The 16,340-nt window shown below is 36.4% G+C and overlaps 1 protein-coding gene across 3 annotated transcripts in view; it reads left to right on the top strand.

The window, feature by feature from the left end:
• The window catches only part of LOC128742888 (proline dehydrogenase 1, mitochondrial), a 42,923-nt gene that overhangs the window by 9,982 nt on the left and 16,601 nt on the right, over positions 1-16,340 (top strand). The window contains exons 1-2 of one of the 3 annotated variants that reach the window (XM_053839381.1): positions 15,548-15,658; positions 15,825-15,946. In XM_053839381.1, coding sequence (XP_053695356.1) covers positions 15,828-15,946 — 119 coding nt within the window. In that variant the 5' untranslated portion in view covers positions 15,548-15,658; positions 15,825-15,827. Of the gene's footprint in view, positions 1-15,536; positions 15,659-15,824; positions 15,947-16,340 lie in introns of those variants that run through there. The other 2 variants (XM_053839379.1, XM_053839380.1) reach the window with 2 other exon arrangements.

Here is a 16,340-nt window from a genome sequence, read left to right as displayed (position 1 = left end):
TAGGATGAAACACAATGCATCGATTACGAAGAAAAGCATATTTTATCAAGCAGTCAGTCGATTAAACAAAAACAACATAGCAATTAACTTTTAACTTATTAAGATCAAGCATACACGGATTTTGATTCATGAGTCTACGGGCTGTAGTTAATTTTAAACATGGTGTACGGAATTTGAATCAAAAGTGTACGGATTTTGAAACAGACATGAAAAAGTGTACGGATTTCGAATCAAGAGCTGTACATTTTGTCCTCGATTTTTTATAACTAGGTGTAATTTTAGCTTCCTGTGATTCCAAATAATGATAAAATAAGCAACATACTGTAAAAAGAAAATGTGATAAATTGCATATTACAATTCCATAATTTTATATTGACCATTTTAAATTGTCTAGTTCTTAGGTGTACGGATTTCGATACGGCACGGTATGTATCCTAAAGGAAGAAAACAATGTACGTGGCTCAAACCCAGGTCGGAAATTTTCAGATATAGACATTGTCAATCGTTTTCTTTCAGCATTCTCTATCGCGAATAAGTTTATCGCCAAATAAATTAAATACGCAAATTGAGTGTGCCAAGTTAACAATATACACGTGTAAACTAGCGATGAACCAACTAACCCAAAGCAGTACTGACAGGTGCACAGCAGCGTGCATAATTATCAGTTCGAACAATTCGCACTTTCTCATTAAGTGCTATTCAAAACATGCCAGTTCAATTTATTCAGGTGACCGAACGGAAGGTGAACGAAACAGTGGTTTTAAATGCGAATAATCTGATTGCTCTTCTATATTCAAAATGTATTCATCAAGTAAAGTTTGAACTCACTAATTTTTAACTATTACTAATTTATTGTTGGTAAAACATGTTTCTTGTTGTTTAAATCATTACGCACTAGAATAAAATATTCAAAAATAAAATATTAAAAATATTCCTATATCCTATCAGGAAAAAAACTGATGGAATAAAACAAAGCTGGAAATACATTCTGCACTATTTCTATTTATGCATGTAATTTTAATTATGCATGTTATTAGTAAGCTGCCAACACACCGTGTGCGCTGTGAATAAGCCGCAAATAAATTTAAAAAAAACCTGGGGACTTTCTGCAGCCAATGCACATACACGTTTACGGCAGCTTTTCTTTTCCGTTCAAAGATGCGCAATTGAGAAATCATTTCGGTCGTCTCTCTACACCTAGATGAATGCTAAATGCACCTTTTATCGAGCTACTAACCAATGAATTGCTTAACAAACCACTATACTGTGTGCGAGTCTGTGAAATCGCCTCAAACCGTCGTCTCGTGATCTGAGCTAATTGACGACATGACGACGTATGTTGTAAAACGTTGTCGTTGCGGTTTGACGTATGTGCCGCGCAGTATTAATATTTTATCTTATTTTGCTGAACAGTTACAGCGCGAATGTGGTCGCCCGATTCTGCGCCGCGATGAGTAATATTGGTATGCAATAATTGCTGCCGCATATTTGCCGCTATAATTAATTTTATTTACGGCAAAATATACATATTTCGTTCAATCCAGGTGCTCAATGCTCTTGGAAAATAAATTCGAAAAGGTATAAAAGGTAATAAAAAGTGCGTTGAGACTTTTCTAAATTAAGAAATGTTTAAAAATACATGTTTGTCGAGAAAATGTTGAGCACAAAGCTTACAACAGTGAGGTAAGTTGTTATTGTGAAAACATTGGAAAATATTGTGCTTAATGTGCTAGATAGTTTGCTATCACGTGTGAAATAGCAATGATTATCGTCTCTAGGTTTTCAAATGAGACGGGTATAGAGAACTAGTATCCTATCGTAATTGCGCAATTTTCTTTGTATTATTTTAGCTTCGGAACTCATTGAAATATTACTAATAAAAATTCCGTCTGGGGATTGGGACAAATTAAAAGTGAAATCGCATGTTTGTTTTAGAATAAATCTTGGCTTTAATCTACAACATTGCAATGATTATATTTAAAGTCATCAACGCGGTCTCGAGAAGGAATTTATTTTAATATTTCTGCTCACAATCCCAATCAGATAATAAATTTCACACGGGACGTATCACCTGGTTGTGATAAACGCCCACAGTTTAGTTAATCAAACATTGATAGCTCACTGATGCGACATGGCATAAAATAAAAGAGAACACACATACCTCAAAATAATGGTCGCGGTGGAATGTCCTCAACATGGGAAAAACTCATGTTTTATATTAAGCTGATAAACTGAGAATTATTTGCGCTATTTTTTAATAGCAGTGGTCAAGTAAAAGACGGATTCTATATTTTTTAGTTTAAAACAAAAGCAATTGTCATTTTTCCCACACTTTGTGCCCAAAGTGTAACTTTTCACTGCTTTGCAACAGTTGAAAAATTCATTCACACAAAGAGAAAGCGATCTCTCTCTCTCTCTCTCTCTCTCTCTCTCTCTCTTCGTGTCTCTCTGTCTATATATCTATCTCTCGATATCTCTCTCTCGCTTGCTCGAGTGCGGTATCTTATTCTCTCTCTCTCCATCGGGGTCATCCAAGTTGAACTTTTATCATCAGAAAACATGCTCTACAGTGGAAAAAGCCATCAAAATGAAGGAAGGACAATCAACAATCACGGGAATTTGGCAATTTGGAATGTCACAAAAATTTAATCGTATCCCACTGCCATGCCATATTGAGCTTGGTGAATTCCAAATGTTGTTGTTTATGCATGGGGGTTAAATTTGGAGCGTTTCCCATTTCAATCTACTGATTCTATATCTAATTTCTCGAAGAGATACAGCTTCCTTCTTAACTTCTGTTATTTCTTTTTATTTTTCGCTTGAAACAGTCCCTTTTGACATTTGAGTAAATTTTCGAAAATCACTTAAAAAACCGATTTAATCCACCTAGTGGTGAAAGGAACCTTTGTTATACGGTCTTGCTTGCTCTTTGAGATAGAAATCGACACGTCTTTGGAACATAATTCATCTAATGGTTAACGTTGCGTAGTGCGTTGATTTTCATAAAATTTTTGAAAATTGAATTAGTTTTCAAAATTTGAACAAAATAGCAGCACCTATAAATTTTGATAGATCCTTTTTTTCATGTTATTACTGAGTAAGGGTAAGTTGGTTGTTACTAATTTGAGTAAGTGCAAGTAAAAGTAAGTTGTAAGAGGAAATATTATTCTTCAACATATACCGTGAACGTACCATATTCTGCGCAGTTAAGACATGTTTATGATTCTTCCGCCATTCTAAGTATCCTAGATTTAAATTAACAACGTGGATAGCAGCAACGTGTAGTGCTACGGTCTATAATATCTGGTAAAAAATATAGGAATTATAAGTCGATCAAAAATTGAGTATATTTTTCGTTATGTAAACTTATCCACGGTGCCTAATTCTGCGCACTTTCTTGCCCATGTTCCTAATTCTGCGCATGTTTGCTCCTAATTCTGCGCACCCAAAAAGTTAAATTAAACACTCCTGCCATGCTGTTTATGTCTTTATACGCTGAAAGCACTCCAAAAAATCCGGCATTAGCCATTTACCATAATTAAATCCATGATCCGGCCTTCTTGTGCTGTCCGGGTGGCAAAGGAATATTGTTATCATTTTGATTGCCTCATTTTAATATTTTATTCTCGATAGCGTGAAGGGCGAATTGATTCGGGTTTTCTGCATACTGAACATTACACTGTAGACTAATACTAAAAATTTTGTTTTCATATAGAAACCACTTCCCCACTCTCTGACAGCCCCATGAGGTTGGACATTAACAAAAAAATAGAAGACATGGTGTCATGAATTGGCGCTCGTAGGTTCGGACCCCGAGACACAGCACAGGATGCCAATCAATGCAAGTTAAAGATTCTACTTGAATTTTCATGCCTCTATACCTCAGTCATTTGGGCGAGGTTGCGTATTCTTTCGCGATTTCTTCGTAGGATACATTACTGCGCAGAATTTGGAACATGAATAAAAAATTTGTGCCTAAATCTGCGCATTATTGCATCGCATTTTTCTAAGGAAAGCAATGCATGCAATCACTCTTTTTGTCTAAAACATGACTAAAACTAAGTATTCTTTCTAATTATGCTGGGTAATTTGATCATTGCAAAGAATTTCGATCATAAATTTGTTAATTTTCTAGTAGGACAATCTTACCTTTGGTACTAACGACGATGTTTTCTAGTTATGCACAATGTTGAAAAATACTCATATAAAGAAAAATGCGCAGAATTAGGGGCGGTCACGGTACATTGCGTAGTAAAAGTCTACTTTATAGGTTTTTGAACTACGCATAAATTTCTGTAATGCCATTCTTTTTGATTGACATCAATAAAGTTTTCTTGAATAAATTTCATCAATTTTTATTAACCTTCGGTTACTCACGCTGTTGCATTTTGTACAACACGTGTAGATTTTTGAATGCCATATTGTTATAAAGTTACAAATCGCTGTTTAACTAACGTATATTCTTCAATTAACTCGTTATGAGCAAAACGTTATAATTATTCAATGCATTAATACTTTAAATTATTTAAATTGTTGGGAAAATAGATCAGCATAAACTGACATCAGAGAAACGAAGCAATCAGCATGTGAGGTGTACTGCGATTGGCCCTGGAATTTTCTCTCGTTTCTTCATATGGAAAAATGGTGTTTGTATGCAGCAAAACTGTCAGCAAATATAAAATGTTTAAAATGTATCTGTTGGTAGTCGAGTCATTCGGGGTCAAAATTAAGGCATTTTTTTAAATCAAAGTTATACAGTACCTAAACAAACAAACATAGAGATATACTACATTCATCGAAGTTGTGTATTTTTACTATTTATACAATTTTGTAGTACATGAAAAAGTCATACAACAATTACAAAAAGAGCTAAAATAGAACAAACTGATTTTACAAATTCATATACAATGAATAAGATTTTTCTATCTTCGCTGAATAGATAGAAGGTTACTGTATTCAACAAAATTTCTTGTGATAATATGTTCTAAAACTTTGTAGACATCAATGTGTTATATTGAAACTGAAGAAAAATATTTTTTTTATTTCTCTTTTAGGGGGATTAATCAAAATTTAAATTGCACCAGACGATAGAACTTTCAATTTCAAGAAATTCTTCCCTAGGTTTCATAAACCTAAAACCAAGTTTTCCCAGTCAAAATTCTAGTGCGCATGTCTTTTTGGCTTTTGGCCATTGTGCGCGCGAGTAACCGTATTACAAAAGTGGGCGCGAGTGTTGGAGGGTTAATATCTTTTGATCGGCAAAACCGATTCTTCTGAAATTTTGCAGATATATTTGCAGCATTAAAATCTCTAATTTGATGCCAAAATAATTCAAACCAGATAAATCATCATAGATGAAATCGTTATAAATTATTGTAAATTTTAATATGCTGTATTCAATTGCTCATAACTTTCAAATTAAACGTTCAATCAAAAAACAAATCAATAGTGATCTATTAGGTGATGTTACCTTTTAAATGAAACTAATTGCGCCAAAATCGGTTTAGCCATCTCTAAGAAACAGGCGATAATTATTACCTTGTCAAAACAGGTTTTTTAAGCATAACTTTTAAACTACTTGTTTGATTTCAATAAAATTTACCCGAAAAATTTAGTGTTAACAAGAGCTTTCATTCGATACCAAGATCGTTGAAATCGGTCATTGGGCTCCGGAGAAAATCGTGTTACGTAATTTTCACTTTTTTGCTTATAACTTTTAAACGAAATGTCGGACCCCGAAACAATTCAATAGTGATATACTAGGCAATAATACCTTTCAAACAAAAGTAATAGCAAACAAATCGGTTCAGCCATCTCCGAGAAACAGGCGATAGAAAAGTAGCGCCCCGCACATACATACACACATACACACACACACACAGACATTGCTCAGTTCGTCGAACCCTGTCGATTGGTATATGTGGCTCGGCCCTCCGGGCCTCGGATCAATTTCGTGTTTTTCGACCAATTCCTAAACCTTTGTTATAGTATAACAAAGATAAAAACTATTAACCTTTACATCTCCGCCGTAAAAAACTGACGCTGCTGCGATGCGATCACATACCGTGCAACCCCGTTCGTTCGACCGTTTTTAACCTGAACACTTTTTAATTTGAACCCCACTAGTTTGCACGACGTGAAAATAAAAATGTTTCACATGTCATAATCAACATGACATCATTTGCTTATGAAGACAATGCACATAAACGCGATTTGTTTGTACTGATCTAGCGTGTCCAATCTGTTTCACATTCCGTTTTCCCAACGATCCTGATAGAAATTCGGTTGGAGAATGAAATATTCGCGATCCTGCTGATACTATCCGTATCTCCATTGTACTTCGATTTTGAACATTCTTCAAAAATATCAAAACTGCTCAAATTTTTGCAACTTATTTATTCAATGGTAATTCAGCGAATTTAGAGTTCGTATTTAATCTGACTTAAACTTAACTATTGTTGAAGGACAGTCGACTAAAACCATTAAATATAAAACCACACTATCTGAATGTGTAATTTTTCCAGCAGCAGTAATTGTTTCACGCTGGTAGCATTTCAATTGCAACTTTGCATCCACAGATAAATTGATATAATCTTCATTTGGTGATTACATGTTGCATGGTGTATATCGCAGCACGTAGTAAGACTTTAAATAGGTCAGCCTAGGTAAATTGCCAACGTGGGTATCTACGTTATTGATTCAGTGTTGTAGTGGGATTTATTTAAAACCACTACATCGTAAAGCATTTTAATTAAATAATTACAATTTAATGGTTGGTTGGATATTTCTTTTATTAGAACGCCACATGATCGATATGTCGAAGTCTACAAAATAATTCTTTATTACCTAATACCTGGCAGTATGTTTTGTTTCTTTTTACCATTACCGTAACTGCGTATCCATAACATTGACCTAATGCTTCACATCTCTTTGATGATACTTACTACGCAGGCCCGTACAATGCATTTGACAGGCACAGTTGTACCAGGTCGATGATAATGTAATAATCTTATTTTCACAGTATATATCTTAATTGATTTAATGGTTTAATGGCAAACAAGCATGTTTACAACTGCAAATGTGCAAGACATTATCACATCATAAAGCACCCCCTATAGGTATACCTTTAAAAAAAGCTATTAAAATTATTCGCTGCATTGAGCCGTTTCACAGTTGTTTGCGAATCGTTTCAGAACTAATTTTTCGATTCAACAGAAAACTTACATATCTATTCACAGTAGTCTAATACAGAGATTTATCTCAATTTGCTATTGGTATTTTTGTTTTGACTATAGAGTTTTGCACGCTGACGTCACGAATAAACGCAATTCCCCCTATTAACACCCAACGGTGGTTTGTTCATTATTTGTTAGTCGAATTTTGCGAACGATTTACATAAATTGGGGTAAAACTACTCAAAAGCGCCTTGTTTTTATACTTTATTTTCGTCATCTTAACTCATATTCCATAAATCCATGTAAGCAAACCACCGGCAGATATCAAATAAGTAAGCTTAAGTTCACTCGTGCAACGCTCTATTGAAAGAAAGTAAATAATGTAAAGCTACAATTTATCGAAAGACGCAGTTTAAAAAATAACTAGGCCACAAGAATGGTCTGTCGGATCAAAATGCTGCTGCCTTCGGTAAAAATTACACTAACATTTTTGAGTTATATTTTGCGGTTGAAAGAGTAGGATTTACGTTAAAACGCTTCTGGGTGTGATTCCGCCAACAACCGGGGTTTTTTTTTAATTTCAAATCGAATATTTTTTATTTTTTTTTGCCAAAAATCGCAACATTAAATACTGAATGGAATATCATAAACTCCCTGAAGAGGAAAAAGGTCGCAGCGAGTTTATACTGTGTATTAACAAGGGAATGTAAAATGGTCCAAAAACGTGAATCAACAATAATCAGCTCAATTGCATAATGTCTGTATGTGTGACGTGCACAGTTTGGTGATTGCTTCTCGAGGGTGGCAACCAGTGGCGCCGACTTGGTTGATTTATTGATGGAAGACAGGTGTAATAAAAATGAGACTTTTTGTTTCGCACTGATGCGGATTACGAACAGCCCATTGCAACCTTCATTAACAAGAGAATTTGCTCGTGATAAATGTAATTATTTTAAGTTCAACTTTTTGGCAAGTATACCTCATCTTACTACTTAGTTCATGCGTCAAACCTTTGTGTGTCAATAAAGTTGTATAAAAATTCAGCTCATAAAAGATACACTTTTCGTCGTTCAATATATATATTTCAATTCAATTTCAAGATGAACAATAAATATTATTGGTCTTGTTTGGATTATATATTTTTCGTAGTCATTTTTATGAGTGAAAATGTGATTTAATCTGTCTAGATATCGACATCAGTCCTTACTACTACTATATAGTTGATTTCTAAATATTTTAATAATCAACGTTTTAGTGCATGACTAGAATTATAGACTACAAATAAATAATAAATTGAATTCGGTTAGAAATTTAGTGACCAATCGAGGAGATTGTTGAAAATTTTTGAAAACATGCTTAGCTTGTTAAAGTAAAGGTAACAAAACCCGATGCAAACAAGTTTTTCAGAGTAATTTTGTCATCATTATCATAATTATTGTCATTATTTATAAACCGTTTGCGAAAGATTGAAATATAACCATAGGGCAATCATGTGCATGTACATCATGTGCCGGTTACGTAGTTTGCACGCACGAGTATGCTCAATTAATTTGACAAAAAATACTATGAGAGCCCTAAGTTCCTCTAGCTGACTAAAATATTTCGCGTTCTAACGGTCTTTCAGCATAAATAGGTGCAATTGCCAATACAGGAATTTCAAATTCATGTAAATCAATTAAATTTGAATGGTCATTGTTATTCATAAAAACAACCGTGAATGTATGGGATATCAAGAAAAAATGTTTCAGATTTTTTTTACTTTTTCTGATGCTTGCTCAAATAAATTTGATGTATTATACGTGATTTCGTCCCAAATTCGAACCAAATATTTTTTATAAAGATTAATGGTTAAATTTTTCGTGGCTTAATACGCTGTAGAATACAGCACCAGACGAAGAAATCAACGGGATATGATCCGATGATGATGCTGGCCATTCTTCGGTAATGATAAAATTCCGTTAAATTTGCTAATATTAAGTTTTGTGCTATCCTTGCTTTACGAACGGGAGCAGAATCTTCGTGAAAGAAAGCAATATGGTTAATAACCATAGGCCAGGGTGGGCGAGCAAAGTTTGAGTCGATTTTGCTCTTTTGACTGTACCACCTTAGTTAAGCAGAACTTCTAAAAGTTGCGTATGAAAAAGTTTCATAGTAAGTTATAATTCACAATGTTGATTTTTTGTGTATGACTATCGTGGCCATGTAAATTTCGATAAATAGACTTAAAATATGTTGGGTTCTATGGCATGTGAGACACGAACGCAAAGCAAAGCCGCGGACTCAAACCGTCATTAGACATTGCCCTTACTCGCCGCACCCTTCTTTCAGTCGTCTAATATCTAGTTTTGTTCCGCTCTTCCACTTTTACCATTCTCCACACACTTATTCAGCGTCCTACCTCGCTTGATAGTGCCGCGCTCTTTGAAAAAGCCAAAGAACACATGCCAAATCTAGTGGAGTGTGTTCAAGGCGTTCTGGAGTGTTGGTGGAACATACACATGACGTAGATTGGGCACTTAACCCCCCTCTTGGTAAGATCCCCTGATCAGTTTTCACCATTTTTTTCCAAAGCCACTCACCCTACGATGAAAGAGAAACAAAGCCGTTTTTCTTATTTTGTCCTCCCTCTTTGATTGTGCCCTCACGTCTTTTTCTAGAACCCGCATCTCTTGTCGCCCAGCCACTTGTACAACTATCATCTAAATATATTTTTTAATAATGACAGAGGAGACGGTAGAAGAAAGCAATGAAACAAAAGCGTTCATAGTATGCAAATAGGGTAGGACCAGACGTGTAGGGGAAAAAGAGGAAAATTATTGAAGCAACGCAACGCTTATTAAAGTACGTGTAGGGAAATGTCGTCGTGGTTGGGCCATCTTTTGGCATTCGCCTATAACTTCCGTTTCTAAGGGAATTTTAGATATCTAAATACATCGTTGCAAAGGTTTAAAAATAAGGTATATTGCTGAAAAATATTGAACTGATTGTTTGAAAAATAATAAAGTTTTAGGCATTTACGTGAAGACAAAAAAAGTTGTCATAGTTGGACCATGTCGTACAGGTTAACATTAGCGTAGCTAGGAAATTTCCCTGGGAGGGGCCTAGGGGGTGCTTTCCAAAAAAATCGCTATGTTAAAAATATCGATCTACTAGCAATAGGGCAGGAAGAGAGGTTGGATCGAGATGGGTCCTTTTTTTGAAACGTCTACTTTAAAATAGAAAAGAACCAGAATCAAATATTCTACTTGAGGATAATTCCCCGACTAATTTATTCATTCCATTTTACATTTTGGGAAAACTTAAGATCCTACCTACTTAATTTACTTTTTTATCGATCTCCCTCATTCAAGAATCCTACATCTGGCTGAGGTAGATGGCGAAAACAGAATAATATCGGCAGGCAGTAGATGACGACGAACAGGCGCCGACGGGTGGCAGTGATCACTGGATCTTATTGTCCCCAGCAGGCAGCAGGCGACAACAATAGCTGTACTGTATCGCCAATGCGCGCTGATGAAAAGGCGGAGTCGATCCTTTGCTTCCTTTAAGATGATGAGCTCATGCTGTAGGGGTTTTCCGGTATTGAGATCTCTGGGATTTTCCCCCATTCAAGGAGTGTTTTATTATCCTATGATCCTTCGTGCCGATAGCTGATACATTGGGGTTTTCCTCTCCGCTATCGCACGTTCACTTAGGATCCCTTAAAATCCCGAAGGAAAATCCATACTTCCATACATCCATACTTTCGTCGTAATTATATAGTTATAGATGGGCAACTATAGGGGAGACTTGCGTTGCAATTGCATAATTGCAAGTCGCACGTTGGAGCTACTAGTCATCCTCGTTGATGCCGCTTGATTAGCTGGTATATCTTGGAAAATATAATGTTCTCGGCATGAATATAGTTTTGGCTATATATCCTAGTCGTGGCGTCGAAGTAAAGAGAATTGAGAATGTTCCAACGAAAAACTCTCAAACGCAAAAGTTATATGAGTCGTCGTTATCGTCAGCAGCATAAAGCCGGGGTATCTCGTGCTATTCCAAGCAGTCGTCTCCATTTAACTCGATCTTATGCCACTCGTCATCGCCAATTTCCCAGTCGTTTTAGTAGTCGCAAATCACTTTCGACCTGCTCAAGTCGTCCTGCACTTTGAGCCTCCCTGTTTCTGGTGCCGATGGGGCTGTTGAAGAGAACTACTTTCGTCGAATTGTCGTCCGCCCACCGTAGCCTACAGACTTTCGTCAAATGTACGATGGGAATCTCTCCAAGCAGTGCCTGTAGCTGGCTATGATATCAAAGTCATCAGCAAAGCCTAGGAGTTGGCTACTTTTGGTAAAAATCATGCCCTTTGTTTCGCTGCCCGCTCGTCGGATCACTTCCTCAGGAGCGATGTTGAACAGCATGCAAGATAAGCTGCCACCTCGTCTTAACCCTCGCCGCGTCTCGAAGAAACTCGAGAGTGTCCCTGAGATGCACACGAAATACATTATTCGATCCAATATGGCTATACTGATCAAGTCGCGTCTGTTTATCCGGAGAACCGTGTTCGTGCATTATTTGCCATAGCTCGTCTCGATGGACTGTATCGTATGTTGCTTTTAAATCGATAAATATGTGATGCACGGGCACGTTGTACTCCCGATATGTAAGATCTGTCGAATAGTAAAAATATGCCCCGTACTTGCACGAACCCTCATGAACGTTACAGGATCTGGGAGAGGCGTTTGCCAGCGTTATGAAGACTTTCGTTAATTGTCGTAAAATAACTGTCGAACCCGAGACATACATCGATTGTTTTTGTCGAAATCGTCGCAGAAAGATTTATAAAAATATATACCCTTATTAACGTATTGAAATTCAATATAGAGACATGGAAAGATTGAATTCCGTGAAAAACGGCCCGTATAAGTACAAATACTCTAATTTTAATTACATTTTTGCGAAATTTTGCGAAAATTTTAAACCCTGAATCATTTCTTGAAGAAAAGTTCATTGCGCCTGGAAAACTCAAACACTGAATTCAGTACGCGTGTTTTGAATACAGGATTCAAACTCACAATCTTGAGAAAAGTTGCTGTCACAGTAACATGTTTTACAATGCTAGTACATAGATATCACGAGTATCACAAAATTGAAAAAATCGTGATGGCCCGGCCATAACAGTGGCCTGAGGCTAACGATATTATCCTACCGTTTCCCTTTACCCAAATTTTGCTGAAGAATCGTCCAGGCATTCCAGAGCTATTTAGAAAGAAGATGCATTAGATTGATCCGGTATGTAATTCAAACAAAACATATCAGGCTTTTCTTTTTGCAAATCCGCAAGCTCTACAAGCAGACAATTGTTTCGTTATGATAGTTTTCAATATCTTCTGCAGTTTCGATATTCTTCAACCACCTTTGATTCTTTTACGTTCAACTGTACCGTAACAGCACATTTCACTGACGAATTCGATCCTCATCTGGTTGGGCTTTCCTGAATGAAACCGTGTCCAGATTACCCATAAAACTCTTATTCTTCAGCATGTTCCTAGAGTCCGTGCGCGTCCTAAACCTATTTGGCGAAACAGGCTGCTTACTCGGCTCAGTCGTTGACGGAAATCCGCATTTCGTGCCTATTTATCAGAGGAGTAGAAACACTGTCAATCGATATCGTTTTACCTCGGCAAGCAGATAATATAAAACATTGATCCTGACAATATGGTAACCGCTCAAATGTACACAATTACTGACGAAGTAGTTGTTAATGCCATTCGTAATTTGAGGTCGTCCTGGACGCGATGGGATTCCGGTTGCTTTAATTACGCACCATATTTTCTGTACACTGCCATGGAGAAACCCCAAGAGCTTATCACCATATGTTGTCCTCTGCTTCCTGATTGGATTAAAACCGTTTGAACAGCGACAGAAGGATATAATCACAAAATCCTAACGATTGTCCTGTTATGCTCGCTATCTTATAAATGTATTGTCCAACGTCGTCTGTGGCTAAACGTTTATTTTACGGTCAACATGAACTTATCCATCGTCTGACGTTGGTATATAATTGGAATGACAATTATTTTAATTTTTAATGTTTGTTAAATTTTATTATCTGTTTATTCAAATTGCTGTAAAGTGTACATAGTTGTTAAGTTTTATATTTATGTGACTTCTAATGAAAAGATGCTGGGTTTCTGCGCCGCCTGCAAATCTGCACTGTGCATTTTTTTCAGCCATATTGTTTATTCAGCAAGACAACTTATATCTAAATCTGTTGAATTATAAAGTGCAAAAAAAACGTTAATCTGACTAAAGTGGATCTTGAGCGCTTAATCTTTGTATAAGACTAAAGCAAGATTTGCAAAATGTTCCACTACGACCGATAACCATGATTTTGCGAATCTTTTCCCGTAATTTTTCACCATCCCTACGAATGTGTTTAACCTGCTCTGTTGAAATGCAATATTATGTTACATTTGCGCTAGACAGGCTAGTCAAATATTTTATGGTGGTTTTCACTAGTCAAATGAACTTAATTTTATATAGCATACATACGTCTATTGCACTTTTCTTTTCTTCGTTGTTTCTAGTTTCTAGCAGATCTCGGCGCATGGCGCACACTTGGTTTACTGTTCTGTTCTGACCTTGACGATTGATAAACTTCATATTATTGTCTAGCAAACTCAGTCGATTCTGTCATCTTAATAGGTATGTTTATCTCAACCCGGCATATGGCACAAGAAAATAAATTTCGTTTTTAGAATGATATGGGGACTCTTATTTATGACTAGTTTTTTTTCATTGAATGTGGCAGCATATTTTAACTCTGACCGTAACGTGGTGACTTGACGATATGATAAAGGTTCGTTTCATTTTTCTTGGCGGATTAAATGAGATATTTTTTTAAATAGTTTTGTCCTTCTTTCAAAATGTTAAAAGAATAACCGAAATGATTGGAGTGTGTCAATTTTTTTCAACATTCCCAACAGAAGTTGGCATATAATTTATGGGATTGCGACGATGTCTGTGATGTGGTGAACATTTTTGCGTCAGGCAATCATGAATCTTAACTGTCCATTAACGAATTGGCGAATTGAACTAAATTTTATCGCATAGACCTTTTGCACTCCTTTCCTGTTTCGTGTTGATAGTTTCCAGTTTTTGGCAGCTGCACTCTTTTTTCTTCCTTGCTGTTATTTTCTAGTTTTTGGCGGTTGTCTTAATAATGTGTTTGGTTAACTGCTACGACCTTGTAGATTGATAAACATTGGTTAAGTGACACGGTCGTTCGCTGCCCCACCGCTGGGTGGTATTTTAGTTTGTTTATGTTCTACATTCTATTACTAATTTATACAATAGAGAGTATGTAGATGCGTTGCACGCGAATTCGCGAATCGACCTGTAGCGACCTTTCCAAATTCGGCTGATTTTTATATTTATTCGCTAAGTAAACAAACTCATATTTTCAACAGTAATTTTTAGAACAAAATATTTCGGTTTGAATTTTTTTTTTTGCAGTGAGCTCTCACATTTTCTAAACAAACTGAAATAAAATCATGTTAGAATTGCTATGTAATGCACAAAACTAGAATCATTATTGAGGAATTCTAACAAAGGAAAAAATATATTAAATTAACAATATTGGCATTATAGTACATGTCGCATCATTATTTCAACTGAACATCTATAGTGGCTCGACGATACAATATTTACCGCAAGTTAAAATAAGTTTTTTTTTTCTTTTTTCAAACTATATTACATAACGAATTTAGTTCTGTTGGCAGAATTAATAGAGAACTGAAAGAAATATTTAAAATTTGACGCCCGAATATCGTAAAGTGACTCTTGGAGCAATGACCTAGACAACCTAGACCTAGACCTTTATCATTGATAGTTCTCAAGCGCTTGGCGCGAGTCTGCGCGTGTCGCATTTTAGCGCGCTGCGCGTGGCTCGAATTGGCCGCGTTGATTAACTGCTGCAACCTAGATGATTGACCTGTTTTCAGAAATTATTTAAGCGTTTTGCTCGATTGCTGCCGTCTTAGGGGTACTTTTACTATCATAAACATTTTATACTAATACACACAGTGTTAAGCATGCATTAATTTATTGACCCGCAACTGAAACCTGCACATCTGTAACTAACGGCCAGTGTAACTCTTTTTTCTCTTCTTCAAACATGCCTTTCCCGAATTGGATGAATCCGTAACGAAATTTGCAACAAATCCATCGAACACCTCAAAACTGTTGCTTGATCTCCGCCTATGTGTATGCAATATCGAACCACTAATCGGAAACACCAAAAACGAAAACAATGTACTACAACCAACACCAACACATCGCATCGCGTGCTACAAAATTGCTCATGCTCAATGCAGTTGATGAAAATTGCACAAACAATCCTAGGCGAAAAGCTGTTCACCCTGGTGATGAAGTACACCTTCTACGGTCATTTTGTGGCTGGTGAAGATCAAGTCAAAATTGTCCCGACACTCGAAAGGTACATTGACAGCAATCGTGCTCATTTGTTCTGATATTCTCTTTTTCTGCCTCTTTGTTTTTTGTTTCTATATTTTCTCTCTTTTTGGTTCGCTCCGCCAAACTCCGGGGGTCGCATGACTATCATATTGCCCTCGAAACCAAAAAACCTGATCCCGCCCGAGCAGCTCATGAAGCTGACGAAAGCCATTATCGGGGACAAACTGTTCATCCAATTGATGAAGTCAACCTTCTACGGACACTTTGTCGCCGGAGAGGACAGAATCCTGATCGTGCCGACGCTTGAAAGGTTTCTATCCGAATACGCGGGCTGGGGACTGGATGGCCGGCACGGAACATGCGCGATTCCCGCATAATATGTGTTTTGTTTTGTTTTGTTTTGCTCTGTTCTGTTCAGTTCTGTCAGCCGATTAAGTTAATTCATAGTAATTCAAGAATGAATCGTTTTTGTGCTTGTTTATCTGGTTAAGTTTGGCGTTTTCAACCTATCAATTTGTTGAAAGTAAATATTTCTAAAACAAAAAACAAAGCGAAACCTCCTTTCCTCCTATACAAGCGACAATGCGGTATTTCTTTTCTGTTTATTATTGTAGTATGCGGCAGTCTTTTAATTTAACTTTACCTAATTGTTTATTATTTATTGCTTACCTAATTGCATGCCACTTTTATATTTTCTAGTCTAC

Source organism: Sabethes cyaneus, chromosome 3 (genome assembly GCF_943734655.1).
Source record: "Sabethes cyaneus chromosome 3, idSabCyanKW18_F2, whole genome shotgun sequence".
Classification (NCBI taxonomy): Eukaryota; Metazoa; Arthropoda; class Insecta; order Diptera; family Culicidae; genus Sabethes; species Sabethes cyaneus.
Note: the sequence above shows the minus strand (reverse complement) of the source record. Positions and strands in the feature narration are given on the sequence as shown.